The 19,191-nt window shown below is 38.4% G+C and overlaps 1 protein-coding gene across 1 annotated transcript in view; it reads left to right on the forward strand.

Annotated features, from left to right (window-relative positions):
* slc10a7 (solute carrier family 10 member 7) overlaps window positions 1–14,462 on the forward strand; it is a 293,348-nt gene extending 278,886 nt beyond the window's left edge. Inside the window, exons 11-12 of the mRNA XM_067992302.1 lie at window positions 7,866–8,011; window positions 12,538–14,462. Of these exons, the coding sequence (XP_067848403.1) occupies window positions 7,866–8,011; window positions 12,538–12,576 (185 nt within the window). The 3' untranslated portion in view covers window positions 12,577–14,462. The remainder of the gene's footprint in view (window positions 1–7,865; window positions 8,012–12,537) is intronic.
* Window positions 14,463–19,191: the final 4,729 nt, after the last annotated feature.

Here is a 19,191-nt window from a genome sequence, read left to right on the forward strand (position 1 = left end):
GGCAAATGGAGTATAATGTGGGAAAAGTTGAGGTTATTCACTTTGACAGGAAGAATAGAAAAACATTTTTTTTTAAATGATGAGAAACTATTGAATGTTGGCATTCAGAGGGATTTGGATGTCCTTGTACACAAAACACAGAACGTTAACATTCAGGTACAGCAAGCAATTGGGAAGGCAAATAGTATGTTGGCCTTTATTGCAAGGGGTTTGGCGTACAAGAGTAAGGAAGTCTTGCTGCAATTGTACGGGGCTTTGGTGAGACCACATCCGGAGTACTGTGTACAGGTTTGGTCTCCTTATCTAAGGAAGAATATACTTGCCTTACAGGCAGTGCAACGAAGGTTCACTGGATTGATTCCTGGGATGAGAGGGTTGTCCTATGAGGAGAGATTGAGTAGAAAGAGCCTTTACTCTTTGGAGTTGAGAAGAATGAGAGGTGATCTCAATGAAACATATAAGATTCTGAGAGGGCTTGATAAGGTAGATGCTGAGAGGTTGTTTCCCCTGGCTGGAGAGTCTAGAACTAGGGGTCATGGTCTCAGGATAAGGGGTCAGCCATTCAGGACTGAGATGAGGAGAAATTTCTTCACTTAGAGGGTTGTGAATCTTTGGAATTCTCTTCCACAGAGGGCTGTGGATGCTCAGTTGTTGAGTATATTCAAGGCTGAGATAGATAGATTTTTGGGCTGTGGGGGAATCAAGGGCTATGGGGATCGGGCAGGAAAGTGGAGTTGAGGTTGAAGATCAGCCATGATCTTATTGAATGGCGGAGCAGGCTCGAGGAGCCATGTGACTTACTCCTGCTCCTATTTCTTCTGCTCTTATGTTCTTTGGATTACTTGATAAATTATTTTCCATTTCCTCATTTCCTACTATTCTTATCTGCCCACAATCACAAGTTAGTTAATTATGTAACTAAATAAAACACGTGCACCAAGCACTAATTATATATTTAATTTGTGTAAATAAGAAGTTGCATTAATTTAACAATTTATCGGCATAGCCCCTGTTTACACAACAAGTTTGCATTCATTGGGCATTAAGGGGATCCTAAACAAATTTGCTGTTCTAGCAGCAGTTACGTTGTTGTTTATCCTGATTCAACTCATGTGTTGGGCAGTTTCAAATTATCAACTTGTGTGCTGGTTAGCAGTACACTATACTGGCCTTACTCAGTTCAGCAGTGTTTTCAATGGATTCTCCAGTTCTACAGTCTGATTTAAATCAGTTACTCAAATTTGAGACATTTTAAAGTAAGAATGGAGTAAATATTGCTGCACCATTTACAGTAAAGGGGATACTAAAAATTGGTAGATTTGCAGTTCATAGTAGGTACAGCACAGGAGGCGGCCATTCGACCATTAATGGGAGGACCCTAGGCAAGACAGGGTCAGAGGGATCTTGGTGTGCAAGTTCACAGATCCCTGAAGGCGGCGGAACAGGTAGATAAGGTGGTAAAGAAGGCATATGGGATACTTGCCTTTATTAGCCGAGGCATAGAATATAAGAGCAAGGAGGTTATGATGGAGCTGTATAAAACACTGGTTAGGCCACAGCTGGAGTACTGTGTGCAGTTCTGGTCGCCACACTACAGGAAGGATGTGATCGCTTTGGAGAGGGTGCAGAGGAGATTCACCAGGATGTTACCAGGGCTGGAGCGCTTCAGCTATGAAGAGACACTGGGAAGATTGGGTTTGTTTTCCTTGGAGCAGAGGAGGCTGAGGGGGGACATGATTGAGGTGTACAAAATTATGAGGGGCACAGATAGGATGGATACTAAGGAGCTTTTTCCCTTCGTTGAGGGTTCTATAACAAGGGGACATAGATTCAAGGTAAAAGGCGGGAGGTTTAGAGGGGATTTGAGAAAGAACTTTTTCACCCAGAGGGTGGTTGGAGTCTGGAACTCACTGCCTGAAAGGGTTGTGGAGGCAGGAACCCTCACAACATTCAAGAAGCATTTGGATGAGCACTTGAAATGCCATAGCATACAAGGCTACGGACCAAATGCTGGAATATGGGATTAGAGTAGACAGGGCTGATGGCCGGCGCGGACACGATGGGCCGAAGGGCCTCTATCCGTGCTGTATAACTCTATGACTCTATGACCCATCGTGCCTGACCGGCTCTTTGAAAGAACTATCCAATTAGTCCCATTCCTCTGCTTTTTCCCCGCAGCCTTGTAAATTTTTTCCCTTCAAATATTTATCCAGTTACTATTGAATCTACTTCCACAACCCTTTCAGGCAGTGCTTTCCAGATCATTACAACTCACTGCGTTTAAAAAAAATGTATCCTCATGCTGCCTCTGGCTCTTTTGTCGATCACTTTAAATCTATGTCCTCTGGTTACAGACCCTTCTGCCACTGGAAACAGTTTCTCCTTATTTACTCTATCAAAACCATTCATGGTTTTGAACACCTCTATCAAATCTCCCCTTAACCTTCTCTGTTCTAAGGAGAACAACCCCAGCTTCTCCTGTCTGTCCACATAACTGAAGTCCCTCATCCCTGGCACCATTCTAGTAAATCTCTTCTATACCCTCTCTAAGGCCTTGACATCTTTCCTAAAGTGTGGTGTCCAGAATTGAATACAGTGCTCCAGCTGAGGCCTAACCAGTGTTTACTAAAGGTTTAGCATAAGAATCATAGAAAATTTACAGCACAGAAGGAGGCCATTCGGCCCATCATGTTTTTGCTGGCCAAAAATGAGCCACCCAGCCTAATCCCACTTTCCAGCACTTGGTTCATAGCTTTGTAGGTTACAGCACTTCAGGTGCACACCCAGGTACTTTTTAAATGAGTTGAGGGTTTCTGTCTCTACAACCCTCTGGGTGAAAAAAATTTTCCTCAGCTCCCCTCTAATCCTTCTACCAATTACTTTAAATCTATGCCCTCTGGTTATTGACCTCTCTGCTAAGGGAAATAGGTCCTTCCTATCCACACTATCTAGGCCCCTCATAATTTTGTACACCTCAATTAAATCACCCCTCAGCTCCCTCTGTTCCAAAATTCTCCAGTCCTGGCAACATCCTCGTAAATCTCCTCTGTACCCTCCCTAGTGCAATTACATCCTTCCTGTCATGCGGTGACCAGAACTGTGCACAGTACTCAAGCTGTGGCCTAACCAGTGTTTTATACAGTTCCAGCATAACCTACCTGCTCTTATATTCTTTGCCTCGGCTAATAAAGGAAAATATTCCATATGCCTTCTTAACCACCTTATCTACCTTTCTTGCCATCTTCAGAGATCTGTGGACATACACTCCGAGGTGCCTCACTTCCTCTACACCTTTCAGTATCCTCCCATTTATTGTGTACTCCCTTGCCTTGTTTGCCCTCCCCAAATGCATTACCTCACATGTCTCCGGATTGAATTCCATTTACCAATTTTTTTTTGCCCACCTGATATCTTCCTGCCGTCTACAGCTTTCCTCCTCACTATCACCACATGGACAATTTTTGTATCATCTGCAAACTTCTTAATCATGCCCCCTATATTTAAGTCCAAATCATTAATATATATCACAAAAAGCAAGGGACCTAATATTGAGCCCTGCGGAACCCCACTGGAAACAGCCTTCCAGTCACAAAAACACCCGTCAACCATTACCCTTTGCTTCCTGCTACTGAGCCAATTTTAGATCCAACTTGCCACTCTCCCTTGGATCCCATGGGCTTGTACTTTTTTGACCAGTCTGCCATGTGTGACCTTGTCAAAAGCCTTGCTAAAACCTATGTAGACTACATCAAAAGCACTATCCTCATCGATCCTCCTTGTTACCCCCTCAAAAAATTCAATCAAGTTAATCAGATACGACATTCCCTTAACAAATCCATGTTGACTATCCTTGATATTCCATGCCTTTCTAAGTGACGGTTTATCCTGTCCCTCAGATTTGATTCCAATAATTTGCCCACCACCGAGGTTAGACTGGCTGGCCTGTAATTACTCGGTCTATCCCTCGCTCCCTTTTTAAACAACGGTACAACGTTAGCAGTCCTCCAATCCTCTGGCACCACGCCTATATCCGGTAAGGATTGGAAAATGATGGTCAGAGCCTCCGCTATTTTCCTCCCTTGCTTCTTTTAACAGCTTAGAATACATTTCATCCGGGCCTGGTGATTTATCTACTTTCAAAAATGCTGATCCCCTTAGTACTTCCTCTCTCACTAAGTTTATCCCATCCAATATTTCACATTCCTCCTCCTTAACTACAATGTTTGCATCGTCCCTCTCTTTTGTGGAGACAGACGCAAAATATTCATTAAGAACCATACCAACGTCTTCCGCCTCCACACGTAGGTTACTTTTTTGGTCTCTAATAGGCCCTACTCTGTCCTTAGTTATCCTCTTGCCCTTAATGTATTTATAAAACATCTTTGAGTTTTCCTTGATTTTACTTGCCAATATTTTTTCATGCCCTCACTTTGCTTTCCTAATTTCCTTTTTAATTTCACCCCTGCACTTTTTATACTCCTCTAAGCTTTCTGTAGTATTGAGTTCCCTGTTTCTGACATAAGCCTTCCTTTTCTGCCTTATCTTACCCTGTATTCTCCTTGACATCTCGGGGGCCCTGGCAGCCCTACCCTTTTTCTTTGTAGGAACATGTTTACTCTGCACTCCTTGAATGCCTCCCACTGCTCTGTCATTGATTTACCTTCAAGTAGCTGTTTCCGGTCCACTTTTGTTAAATCACTTCTTAGCTTAGTAAAATTAGCCTTTCCTCAATTGAGAACTTTTACTCCTGTTGTATCTTTGTCCTTTTCCATAACTATGCTAAAACTAACTGAAATATGATCACTATCACCAAAATGCTCCCCCACTGATACTCCTTCCACCTGCCCAGCTTCATTTCCTAAAACTAAATCCAGAACTGCCCCCTCTCTTGTTGGGCTTGCTACGTACTGGCTAAAAAAGTTCTCCTGAATGCAATTTAAGAATTTTGCACCCTCTATACCCTTCACACTGTTTGTGTCCCAGTTAATATTAGGATAGTTGAAATCCCCTACTATTACTGCCCTATTGTTTTTGCACATCTCAGAAATTTGCCTACATATTTGCTCTTCTATCTCCCTCTGACTATTTGGGAGTCTATAGTATACTTCCAGTAGTGTGACTGCCCTTTTTTTGTTCCTTAGCTCAACCCATATGGCCACATTTGATGATCCTTCTAATGTATCATCCCTCCTCACAGCAGTAATTGTTTCTTTAACCAAAATTCCCCCCCCCTCCTTTTTTAACCCCTTCTGTATCTCATCTGAAAACCCTGTAACCAGGAATGTTAAGCCATGTTTCTTTAATAGCTAAGATATCAAACTTCCACGTGTCTAACTTCATTGCTTTTGTCTGCTATGCCTCTATTAATAAAGCCCAGAATCCCATATGCTTTTTTAATAGCCCTTTCAACTTGTCCTGCCACCTTCAAAGATTTGTGTATGTGCACCCCCAGGTCTCTCTGTTCCTGCGACCCCTTTAAAATTGTACCATTTATTTTATATTGCCTCTCCTCATTCTTCCTACTAAAATGCATCACATCACACTTCTCTGCGTTAAATTTTATCTGCCATATGCCTGCCCTTTTCACCAATCTGTCTGTGTCCTCCTGAAGTCTGTTACTATCCTCCATATTGTTTACTACATTTCTGAGTTTCGTGTCATCTGCAAACTTTGAAATTATATCCAAGTCCAGGTCATTAATATATATCAAAAAGAGCAGTGGTCCCAATACTGACCTCTGGGGACCCCAGTTGTAGAGTAATGGGGATAAAGTTTTAACAGCAAGTAGTGGAAGAATAAATTATCACCATGTGTTTACTTTGTCTTCCCACGGAATGTAACATTTCAGGCAAAAGATTGCTCGCAGATGTCCTTTGAAAGTGCTCCTTATGGAATATCCTGCAATGTCAGCTCCTGTTTGGTGACTTTTAAAAGAGTGAACCATGCATGACATAGAAATATTATATGCCGTACATTAGAGATTTCCCAAGTGCTTGCATTGGGTAGTAATGTGCTGAGAAAGTGCTCTATATCAGCCCACACTCGGTACTTGTTTGATGGTAAAAATGCTCTTGCTAGAAATTACATTAGTAATGAAGAATCCATTTAAAATACGTACCTTCCACCTGCTTTACAGACACTGCATTGTAGTTCAGAAACATTTGATTAATCTTTTATAAACATTTGCAGTACGGCAGCTCAGTGGCCTTGTAAATGAATAGATAGTGCACTACCCTACATGGCATATATCATCATGAAATCTCATTGAGGCTCTGTCAAAGAAAGTGCCACAGTATCAGAGTTCTGACATATTAAAATATATTCATTACTGTTGAAATCTGATCACCGTACCTTTCATTTTGCATACTATCTTAAGTTCACATATAGCGTACAACTATAAGCTTTATCATTCTCACTGATTAATTAGAAGCCATAGAGAACTATGTATCTTCACCTTAGGTTTGCCTTAAAAGATTTCTGTTTCTACAATTCTTAATGTGAGACTGCGTTATGTTTACAAGTCAGCTATATATGGTACTTACATGGTTTCGTGATTATCATGTTGCAAGTTTTGATATGATTTGTTTTCCTGTACACTTACAATCTAATTTATTCTACTTGAAGCCCGTGTCTTTTAATCTAATGTGCCATTCATTCAGTGGGTTCAAAACATACAGTGAGGGAGAACGGTTAGCAAATCCAGTGATAAACCACAAACAAAGAATATACACATGCTGTTTTTCAAAGTATATGAATTTATAACTTGAAAATGGAAATGAAACAAATCACACTTTACTGTTTGCAAATTGTATTTGATCCTTTAAATTAAATATTTTTGGAAACCTTTACAGTAAATTTGTGATATTACATAGTTTTAACTGTTATTAAAAATTTAAAGAATCAAAGACCATTGCTTTAACAGCAGTATTCTCTAAATAAATCACAGCCTTCAAAGGATCACCCATAAAATCCCAAAGCTGTTTGTAGCAGCAATGGAATTGCTAATAGAAACCTCAGGGTAGATTTTCAAGTGACCGCTTTTATCAAGTGGGAGCCCACCGCCCGCCTGATGGAAGCGGTCTGAGGCCTGAAACCTTTATGTGGTTGGACTTCATTAGCATTCTATCGGTGGACTGCTTATCCTTTTGGAGCAACTTGCCGATCGGTGGGGGCATGAAATCCAGCAGCTTCAAAACAGAGTCCAGTTGGTCCAGGTAAGTTAAAGGGGGAGAGGCAATTCCATGGGAGGGCTGTGGAGGGTCAGGCATTAGTAGCGATCGATTTTTCTGGAACCAGGAAGAGCATTAATGCTCCTCCTGGCCCCACAAAAATTGTTACAAACCTTTTTAAAAACTTTTTTTGAGCAGCCTGCTGCGGCTCCTTTAGGTACTGCTATTTAGGCTGCTCAGTGCCAAATACCAATGGGTGGAGCTTGAGCGGCACACCCTGCACCCATTGGTACTTCAAAGTTGCATCAGGATCCTATTGATATCATACAACCCCATTTTACAAGAGCTAGTGAGGCTCCAGTCTGTTTCCGGCCAGCGCCTGGGCCACCCATTTCAAGGCCCCACTCAAATGGCGGAGACCAGACATCAGTGGAAAAGTGATGGTAAATGCTGTGCTGCCATTTTGATTGCACTACCTTCCTGTTCCTGTCCAATTGAGGGGGGAAGGGAGGTGAAAATCAGCCACCCCATTTTTATGTTTAGTCAATATGAACCTGAAAGAGAGATTGTCTTTAATATTGTCTCATGGTTTAAGAACCCAAAACTTGCAAAACATTTCAAAAAATTACAAAAAATTTTGGAAATTTGCAGTTTTTAACAATTAACTTTTTTTGTATCTTTGTTTTCCATTAACAGGAATCCCAATGTTGAAGATAGTGTTTTCAGGGTATGAACATTTATCCCTCATCTCTGTTCCATTACTCATCTATCATCCCACCCAGATTCTGCTAGGTGGTCTATTAGTTGGAACAGTGAAAACCTGGATGGTCACTCGTCAAAAAGTAAGGCCTGCCAAGCCAGATAAGTAACCTAGAACAATTAGAACCGTTATAGTGAGGTTATCAGAAATCTATTTTTGAAAAAAAAATCTGCTCTAATTATTTACCTTCGCTGGCTTTGTTTTACTTTCTTGCAGTTCAGATGGCCCGAACACTTTTCTGTTTTGTCTAATGTAACTTACATCAATTCTGATTACAATTCTAGTCGCTTTTTGAAACCCTTCTGTTTTCTTCAAAGTTTCCATAGGTTTCATGTACTGATTGTCTTAGAAGGTAGGTGACCTGATCCAAGAGTTCCCAGTGCCACTGCCATTGTGGGTCTGAGCCCATCAGCATTTTTTTAAAATTGGGAACATACTGCAGGACACCACCAAGGTGTAAAAGAGCAGATGAGGTAAATTAGTAAAGAGTGGTTAGGTGTTGCCAATTTGGAGTTTTAAAAGCCTGAAAATCATAAGAAGGAAAGAAAGAAGAAAGTAAAAAGTTTCACTGCTTTGAGATCCTGAGAAAGAAAGGGGTAGATTTTAACTATCGGGCCAACTGACCGCCCGATCCTGCTGGCAGAAGACCTGGACCATTTTGAGGGCTGAGCCCGATTACTATGCCACCAGCGAGCTGCGGGTGCTAAATATGGGGGCCCCTCAGCAGTTCACCAGTTCCGGCCCAGTGCAATATTGGACGGCAGGAAGCTAGGTTCGGGGGAATGGGGGTAATCATGGAGGGGTGGTGGATCCCGAGGTTGCAGCAGCCCACGTTATTCTTGTGCAGCCCAGAGGAGCACCTACTCCTCATGGCCCTACAAAATTAATTTTAACTCACCTTTTTGGTGCCTCTTCTGGTAAAACTAGGTGGAACATTAACAGTACACCCTCTGCCTGTTTGTCCAGCACAGTTGCAGTCGGGGTCCTATGCATGTCGTAGGACCCTGATTTGCATATTAAAAGGACTTGCCACCTGAAACAGGCACCCAGCGGAAGGCCCCTTTGAGGATGGAGGGGGCTAGACTGCCAGCGTAAACGGGATGGTTATCCATTTCCGAGCTGCTGCCGCTCTGTTTACACCAGGTGTAAATCTACCCTAATGTGATAGAGTCGGAAACAGTGTGATGAGTCTTAATTTTAACACAATAGGTAAGAGGAACAGCATGGAAAGTGGCATCGTTAGAGCTTAGAAGCAACAGGAAGGAAAAGTTCAGAGGCAGATTGACCATAGCCAATAAAATAGAAAAAGGCCAGAAAGATTGCAACATTGGAGACTAGTGGTGATGAGGAATTGCTGATCAGATGATAAGCTTTTTCGTATATCCTATCCAGAATTGTGACAGCTAGAAGAGTCTCTCTAAATATGGCAGCAGTATTCAAGTCTTAGTGACTTGGGCATTATTGTGAGTCGAAAGTTATTGGGAGGGAGCAAGAATGTTTGGCACAAGAAAGGAAACCAAGTTTTTTGCAAGCAGCTTCAGCAATTGAGAGTCAGGTTTTCCATTTGAAGTCAGAGCAAATAGTGAAATCAGAGGAAATAGTGAAATCAAGAGTGCTGATAGATAAAAGACTTAGAGTGGAGCTGTCAAAGATAAGAGATGTAACTGTTGGTTAAATTTAAGAGACATGAAGAAACTATGTTTGAAGAATTGAAATATACACAGGAGTGCCCTGAGATTGAGTTTCCCTTTTGTTTGTAAAGTTCATTATTTTACCAATTTATTGCAACTTTAAAGCCAACTGTTGATTAGTATTTTTATTAATCTGTGCGTATTTGATTTGATCATTTGGTATAATACAGTGAAACCCAAGCTAGATAATCTCAAGTCAAATCAGCTATCTAAATTTAGGCATTAATTGCACCTTATTTTCCAAAGTGCAACTACTATACTTATTATTCTGCACACTGACAATTTCTTACACATTGTTTAATTTATTAAGAAACAACTCCACCCAAGATCCCCAGATTCCCAATGATTGAATATTTAAAGAAAGAAAGACAGATGCATTGATATAGTGCCTTTCACGGCCTTGGGTTGTCCCAAAGCACTGTACAGCCAGTGAGGTACTTTTGAAGTACAGTCACTGTTGGAATGTAGGAAACGGGTCAGCCAATATGCACACGGCAAGATCCCACAAACAGCAATTGGAATGTTGGAGCATATTTGACTGTTGCCTCCTTATGCTTAACTTTGAATATCAACATCACCTTAATCTTAATATTGGACTAATCAAAAAAGACATGTGTCTGGATATGCACAGCTGAATAAAACCACTACAATCTTATGTCTTTTGTCATTGCTAGTAGAATTTGATTTTTTTTTCAGAATGTAGCCTAGAGAGCTCCTTTGTATCATACATGGTTTACTGAAAGTTTTGTTGCAACTATTTTTATTATTATTTTTCAGCAATAACATTAGCATGTTGGTGCATCAACACATTATGCCATAAGTTGGGAGGTTGCAGATATGCATGTAGATTCCTCACATAGCAAATTCCTGAAGTTAGCAGTGTCAAAAGAGGAAAATGCAGAGCTGACACTGGGAATTTTTTCACATTGATCTGACAACTGCTCATAGACATCATCTTCTAGTTGCCAAGTAGATAGCATTGGTAGAGCCTTGGAAGCAGATTGCTTCCTTCTCTTGTTTGACAATATATTTAACAATGTTGCTCACAGAAAAGAATGCATAATAAGACAAAAAAAATTCAACCCCCAAAAATTCTGAAAACTGGAGATTTGCTATCCATTTTCCCTTGTTCCCCTTTCCTTCTCCAGTTTTTCCTCTTTTTTTCCCCCTTGTCTTCTGAAGACAGTAACTCATGCTAAAGTACAGTTCTTTGTGCAATAGTAAGTTTGTTATTTTTTTCGAAGACTTTATCAACTTTATCACATTGTAAATCATTGCATCAAAAATAATGAATTAGAAAAATGCAGTAACCATTATGTTACAGAAAAAAATATTTCTCACCCCTGTCAAGCTGTTGCAATATAGAATCATAACAATTTCAGAAGAGGCCATTTTGCCTATCTTGCAGCTGCTAGCTCCACATTAGAGCTACAACCTCATTTCCCCACTCTTTCCCTGTACCCTTTATTTTTTTCTACATGTGTTTATGTAATTCCCTTTTAAATGTCATTGTTGACTTTGTTTTAATAGCCACTTGTGCCAATGCATTCCATACTGTAATAAGCCATTGCATGAAAAAAACTCTTCCCTTTATGTTTTAATACTAATTCTAAATTTACGCCCCATTGTTACTAATTTCCCAACAAATGGCAATAACAGTTTACTATTTACTCTCTCATACACTTCTAGTAAATCCACCTTAGTATTCGTTGTTCCAGTAAATGGCAATAGTGGCTACCTCCTACCGAATTACTGTTGACATTTTTGTCATTGTTTATAATTACTGTTTTCTACCTTTATTTGGAATATCAGTCTGATTGAAAAATTCTAGTCAATTGAAAAATACAATTTTGTATTTCAGTACAATATATAATGTCTATATAAGATAGAACCAGAAGTAGGCCTCCCATATTGTTGTTTGTATTATAAAACATAAAAATTGCCGATTGAGCTGTTTAAATAATGTTCTGGGTTGATGAGAGTAAAGATCCCTCTACACTGCCCCAATAATATAAAAAAAGAAAAGTTGCTTTTGTATTGTGCCTTGTTACATCCTAAAGCACTTCACAACTCTGAATGTAGGCAACTGTAGATGCCATTTTGAACACAACAAATTAGATGAATACCCAGTTAATCTATTTTGGTTGAGAGAGGAATGTTGGCCAGAATACCAGCAGACCTCCCAGCTCTTCTTTGAATAGTACTATAGAATCTTTTACATGCATCTTAACAGTCAGGTGAGACCTCAGTTTGACATCTCATTGATTGCACCTCCAGCAACACAGCACTCCCTCAGTACAACACTGAAGTGTCAACCTAAATTATGTACTCAAATCCTGGAGTGGGGGAAGAGACGACAACCTTCAGACATAGAGAGTAGAATGCTAACAACGTGACAACCCCCAAACTCCAAACCTCCTGTCGCACTGGTAGGAGATTTTCTTTTTTCCACACCATTCATCCTTAGGTCATCTTTCAGCAAGTGTCAATTTAATGCCAACTAGTGCTGAAGTATAGGCAGATTTTTGCTCATTTGGAACTGGGTTGACACGGCTCATACTAATTTCAAGTGAGACCCTTATAGCTGTCTTAGAGGAGACTTTCATCTCACCAGTCCAGGAAGTGAAGGGCCAGTGAACCTCTGCACTCCTCCCATACAGTTTATTTTAAAGGTAAAACAAAGCAAATTGAAAGATAACAAGTTAGAAATGCTATGACTTTCACATGATTTATTTTGTTACTTACATGCATGCTAAAAGCAAATTCTGGTATTTTGGACACCAACTTTTAAAAGAAAAAGAATTGCCACTGACTATAGTATGGATGACTTTACCAGATATTTCTATTGTGAAATATATGCCATGTTGATTTGCTGTTTGATTCAAAATTAAAGAAATTGTATTTTTTTCATTCACAGGCACTAAAGCTCACAAGACAGACAAAGATGCCTGTATAACATCAGTGGAATGTTTTATTTTGTATGAATGTACAGTACATGTAGAACCTCCAGAAAACCATTCATGTGAAGATTTATGTTGAAGAATTTTGCATATGCATCTATTTTATTTTGAGGATTTATATATTAAGTGCCTTAAGAGTATAACTGAAGCTTTCAGTTTGATTTTCCTCCTTATGTAAGAACTGTTAGTTGAACAAGAGCAGAAGGCTGCAACAATTTGTTGAAGTTGTATGTCTGATTTAATTTTAAACAACAAAAAATATTTACTAAGTCAACACATGGCATAATTGGCAGATGGTAGCATCTAGTTTTTCGAAATGCCATTCAGCTATCAAAATATATAAAGGGTTTTCATTCACATTTCTGCCCTTCTGTTTTTCTTAAAAAGAAACAAATGTTGCATTGGTGTTTTTTTCCCCCTTAGGCTTTATGTATAATGTTATAACATTAGCTGCCCTCATTTTGTGTTAAATTCACAAAGCTTTTGTCTTTCGTCCCATGAGGATTCCCCATAGTATGTCTAAGTGCTGTTGCGGTGGGCAAGGGGCAGAAATTAACTCTGTTAGTGTCAGCTCCTGTTAAAACCATAGTGCTTGACATTAATCGAATTGAGGAATAGTGGGCATTTTTAAGTAGTTTCTTGCCAGATTGAGGGTAGGCAAGACAATTGATAGAAGACCTCCAATCAAATTGCGTCAGTACCGTTCAGCCAGTCAGATTAATGTATTCAAATGAGACAAAATTAAATTCAGACAAGACATTATTGTTGAACAGTTATTGAATGTGGGAAACACAAAATATTTCACAATCATTCAGTGGTGCAGCCTTCTGCAAACTATCTGCTGGGAGCTCTTCTTTGGATGTATATTAATGTAATTCTACTATTATATAATGACATAACTGAATCTCAAATATGATGATTCAAAATTATGTGTATTGATGAGTTACAGATCAGAAAACCATTTGTTTCATGATGAGTTGCTGGTGAATGCTTAGTGTTCCTTATAGTTCTAATAATAGACATGCAAGTTTGCAGTAATTGGTAGCTGCAAAACAGCCCAATATCAATTCCTTTGTAATTAACTATTAGAAAGAACCCAAAGTTCTGGAAGGTTCTGTATTATTTTATGTTACCAAACTAATATCCTGTAAGGACCTGCACGATTTAATGTTACAAACCTTTATTTTGAGATGGTGTGTCATCGGCAGCACTGGTAAAGGCTAATAAAATGTATGTGTAAAACTACGGTCTCAGGGCTCAGATGACTAAATCCACTTGACCTTCGATGACATGGTGTGTGATTAAAATAGACTCTTCAGTTGGATTACTACTTTGTATCCTTAATAGAGTCAGTCACAATTCCTTTAGACAGTATTGTGTTCATTTATTAAATGCAGTGCAGGAATTTTTTTTATGATTCCACTATAAATTTTGGAGCATGTTCCTTGAAATAATGGGGCCATCAGTAACATATAATTAATAATACAGCAATGTTAACCTAACTCTTATTTGCATCAGCCTATTCTCATGTTTAAGTCACTGGTTAACAGCTGTATATTCATTGCTCTTTACTGAGCTGCTTTCATAGCATGTAATTGTCTCGAACATTTTGTTTTTTATTTGCTTCTGGGCAAAATAGAACCTAGTTGAAGTATCTGGGTCTTTTGGGAGTTATGTAAGAATTTGGAAATTATTGTGGGCCATTATTATTAATGTGTTTAAACCTTAACAAATGTCTAGATGCAAATTATTGTTGGCACCAATTTATTTTATGTTTATTTTCTGTTACTTGATTTCTTTAATCTCATACTAGTGCATTGATGTCTAGTTGGCAATTTTTCTTTTTGCAAGATTTGTCAATAAAACAAAATGATTCCAATTAGCTCACACAGACTTGATACTAGTACTGAAATATATTTTTATAGTCTGTCTAGCTTCTTCTGTTAGTGTTAAGTGTACACACAAGCAAGTTGACTTTATAGTTCTTTGTGATGAGATTGACTAATGCATTCAATATTTTACTTTTAACATTTTATGTGGAATTTATACTTTTTAAAGTTTTACTGTTATGTAATTTTAAGTTAATTGTTAATGAATTATCCTCTAACCTCCATCCTAATTTAAAACTTTTAGTCAGGTCTCTTTTATACATTATTGAAAAAGACACAGCTGTCTTTATTAACTAAAGATATTTATTGCAAAAAAAACTATCGTTGATTGAGTATATTGGTTTCAAAATATTAATAAAAGAACCTAAATAAACATTTACCAATTCTATATAGTTGCTACGAGAATATTTTCTTGTAGTTGGAAGTGCCTAAAATGTAATTAAGTTAGAATCCCTGCTAAAAGCTTGAAGAATAATAGGTTTACAAATTATATATTAAAATCTTTATTGTGTGTGTATGCTCAAGTAACTTCCATCTTCCTGGGATTACAGCAGAACAATTGTAATAAGGCAAAAACTTTACAAATCACATATTTCAACTTTCTTCAGCTAGATATTAGATTTTACCATAAAAACAGAAAATGCTGGAAATACGCAACAAGTCAGGCAGCATCTGTGGAGAAAGAAACAGAGTTAACGTTTCAGGTCGATCCCCTTTCTTCAGAACTGAAAGAAGTTGAAGATTAAACAGTTTTTAAGCAAGTGCAGAGCCAGGGAAAGGGGAGAGGGAGGGGAGGAGAGGAAAGAACAGAAGGGAAGATCTCTGATATGGTGGAGGGCAGGAGTGATTAAATGACAAAAGGGATGGTAGTGCAAGGCAATGAGGGTGGTAATGGGGCAAGTAAAGAAACAAAAGATGGGTAGAGAGAAGCTGTAAATGGTAACATCAGAACCATTAGCAGCACCTGCTGTCCGAAAAAATAGCAGTAGAGGTTATGATCTGAACTTATCTTGAGATCATACTTCAGATGATAACCACTGCTCCCATTTTTTGCATGATTCTCTTCCTTATTTTAAATTCTCCTGGCCATCCATTTTAGAGACTACTTGTTTATCTTACATGCACTTCTCTTTGATATCTTGCATATTTAATAAAAGTTTTAAACATGTTCCATTTTCTTTGCCTTAGCCCTGTTTCAGCAGTACATCCTACTTAATACCTTTTTTCTTCACGCCTCATTCCACTGAAGTTTGCTTTCTTGAAAACCATACTCTGTCCTGGTCCTTGTGAGCATCAATTATCAGATTATCTCAAATTTGATCATATTCTGGTCACATGTTCCTAGAGGTTCCATTACTTCTAAATTATGGACAGCATCCTAATTACTAGTAACAACCAAGTCTAGGAACTCCCCCGATGGGGTTCATGATACATTACATCCCAAAGCAGTGTTCTACCACAGTTTTCAATTTAGCTTTTGACACCGCACTTCCATTTCAACAGTTCCAGCTAATCGGGTTGGAGTTACCTATTTGCACACATTACTAACTGGATATAGCTTTTCTAATCACATCATATAAAATGCTGCTGCTGTCTTTTGCCTGCGCTGGGGATTTTTAACAAACCCCAGTTGTTAGCCCAGTCCACTGCTCATTTTATAGCTCCAGCTAGACTTTCATTTTTGCTCTAGACCCAAGATATTGTTTCAGTGTAATTGACATCCACATTGTCCTCGACATATAAGGCTTACGCTCGCATCATCTCTTGTTCCTGAACAGCCACTATCCCTGCGTGTTGAATTCACTCCCATCTTCTAAATGTGATTCCTCCAATCGTTTATTCTGCCACTTTGTAGCATTTTAATTCCATGGTTCACAACACAATCAATTGTATTTTGAACCTCTTTGAAGTAAACTCTTGAACAAGTATAAACCCATAAGGTTGTATAAATTCGTCCATTTGTTCTTCATTCAAAATGATAACAGAACTTCAGTTTTGGCAAGGGTTTTTATTAATTACGTCAGGTAGCTTAAATGAGCCACACTGTAGCAACAGGGACAGTTTGGAACTATGTAAAATTAAGTTAGGAACAATTACTGAAACATTTGATAGTGGAAGATAAATAGAAACATCTATGCTTTGGGGTTTGAAATGTTCCTACAATATTTATAAAACGCAGTTAAGACCTCAAATATATTTTTCAGGTTGGAGATGTAACAGCTATTGCAATAGATATAGTTTAGTTCCAACTGCAATAGAACTACTTTCTGAATTTAAGGATTTTATAATCTAATCCTGAATTCAATGTCACATAAAGTAAAGATGGCTTGCATGTGGAGACTAGTTTAGGTAGCTAAAATTCTCAATTCATCATTTTGGTTAAAAAAATTATTTGCCTTAATTTTGTTTAGAAATGTGCGACTACAGGGATACCAGTAGACCACTGGACATTTATTCTGAGGGCTTGAGTTTAAATACCAGCTGTAAATGCAATTTGAAGATGAGTCTCCTTCTTTGGCAATTTTAGCAAGACTATTAGATGGAATACTTCACAGTACCTGTCACAAATTGTGCTACATGTTATTATTTTTTGAACTACCAGCAATATTCTAAACAAAGATAAAATGAAGGGGACTGTGTTTTCTTTACTTCTAAGGGGGCTGCTTGCCTTAATTCCTGAGAAACTAGGTTAATGTGCTAAATGTAAATGCCAAGTCCTTTGCTTTGCAAATATTAACAGCATGGTACTCTGTAAATTGCTACTAGCCATTCCATTCAAAACCAAGAATTGTTTATATAAATTTCATCATGGCACAACATCAGACTCAAATGTAGTTTCTTCATGGTTGCATGTAAAAACTGGCTAACTGATATGCATGGAAATGGCATTGAACTGGCCTAAAGTTACAAAATGTTATTCCATTGTAGTTTTGTTTGGTAATATATTTAACATTCATCTTTCATTTGAAGAAATTAAACTGATAAAAGTAGAGTCTATCTTTGTTCTTGCTGTATTCTGGATGATTTTCAGACTAAAGAGGTCCATTAATGTATGGCTCATATATTTTACACGTAACTCCCTACCTAGGGAATACAGCAGGCGACAATATTCTCCAAAGAGCATGAGGAAACTAGACTGTTAAATTTCACTATGACTGTTCTCAGAGCTTTGTCTGTTTTATTCCAAATGGGTGTTTTAATTCCAAGAATCTATTCTAACTGCTGGAGAAAGGAAGGTGACAGCTATGATGAACTGTATGTTATAATCTTAGTTGTCTTGTATTCTATTATTAATCTAATTTGCTGCATTTCATAATTTTCCTTGATTTTGTAAATAAATCTGAATTGTTGTTTTAGCCTGTCAAATCTCTAGTTTATGTGTAATATTTTCAGAATGTCTAGAGTGAGTGTGGCATTGTAGTACAGAGCTACATTTAACTGTTCAATTCTCATGATGGGTACTGATGATTACAGCCTAACTGAGAATTGTGTTTAAACAAACGATAAGCATATTGTTTTGATTCAAGTCTCTTAAATACTATACTACTAAGCAACTCCAATTAGTTGTTATAACCACACGAACTTGAACAAAACTGCCAATTTTCTTAAGCATCCTTTTTCAATCAGTTTGGAGAACAAGCATTTATTGCAGCTTTCACTGACAACGTTCTGAAGAGAAGCATTCTATTTGATACGGCAAAAGATTGCTTTTATAGTTTTTTTTCGCTTACTTTTCTTTTACTGTGGCACATGGGTTACCTATTTTATCTGAATGCTTGTTCTTAGTTGACTGGACATCAGATTCAAGAACAAATAATGCCAAACAGAAGTCAAAAAGCATTTAGTTCATAAAATCAGGTTGCAAATGGATCACAGATCTTTGTGGTAGCTACTTGACACATAGGAATTTGCTTTCCTTAAATTCTCATAACTACTGTAAGTACAAACTTTCCTCGGGTCCATAATGTTTACGTTTTTTCTATTCACAAAATTGTTAGTGCACACATTAAAAAGTACTGAGAATATAATAGACTAAAATCAGAACAGAATGGAATCTCACCACTGCTCTGTGTTCAGGAGCCTTAGAAAAACTGTCGTAGGAAGAGTGTTTTATATGGCTTGTATATGTCAGAGGAAGTTGTAAACATTGCTATGTCAGATAAGTATAGTCGGGAATTTGATCTCTTTCTATGTCAGTTACGATACCATTTACATTGCAGACTAATTTGGGTTCCAGGCCGGGCAGAGTGTACGTACCTTTGCTACTGCCTGACTGGAGCTCTGCATATCTGTGAATACATACACGGGCAAAGCTGTCTCCAAAAAGTTTGAAATGTAAATGTTGAGAGTGGGTAGGAAGAATCCTACTTTCTAAACATCTTAATTTGGGGTCAGGTAGATTTATGATGTATCCACAGGGGTCCAATGGATCCCACGAGTATTTTGCAAACCAAGTTTGACACAATAAAGGAAGAAAGTTAGACTCACACCTCTACTGTTTGACAATGTATGGAATACATTTGATTTATGCTCCATACAATATCAAACAGAAAAGGTGTGAAATTATTCTTCCAGGGACTCTGACTCCACATTCGAGCCAGATCAGCCCCCGACTTCGGATTTACATTGCCAGTTTAGCGCCAACGTGAAGCTGGAAGTGTTCTGAACCAACAGTAAACCTGCAATGTAATGCACCTTTAGTTCCCGTTGGTGGCACTGCTG

The sequence above is a fragment of the Heptranchias perlo genome, chromosome 1 (assembly GCF_035084215.1).
Source record: "Heptranchias perlo isolate sHepPer1 chromosome 1, sHepPer1.hap1, whole genome shotgun sequence".
Taxonomy (NCBI): domain Eukaryota; kingdom Metazoa; phylum Chordata; class Chondrichthyes; order Hexanchiformes; family Hexanchidae; genus Heptranchias; species Heptranchias perlo.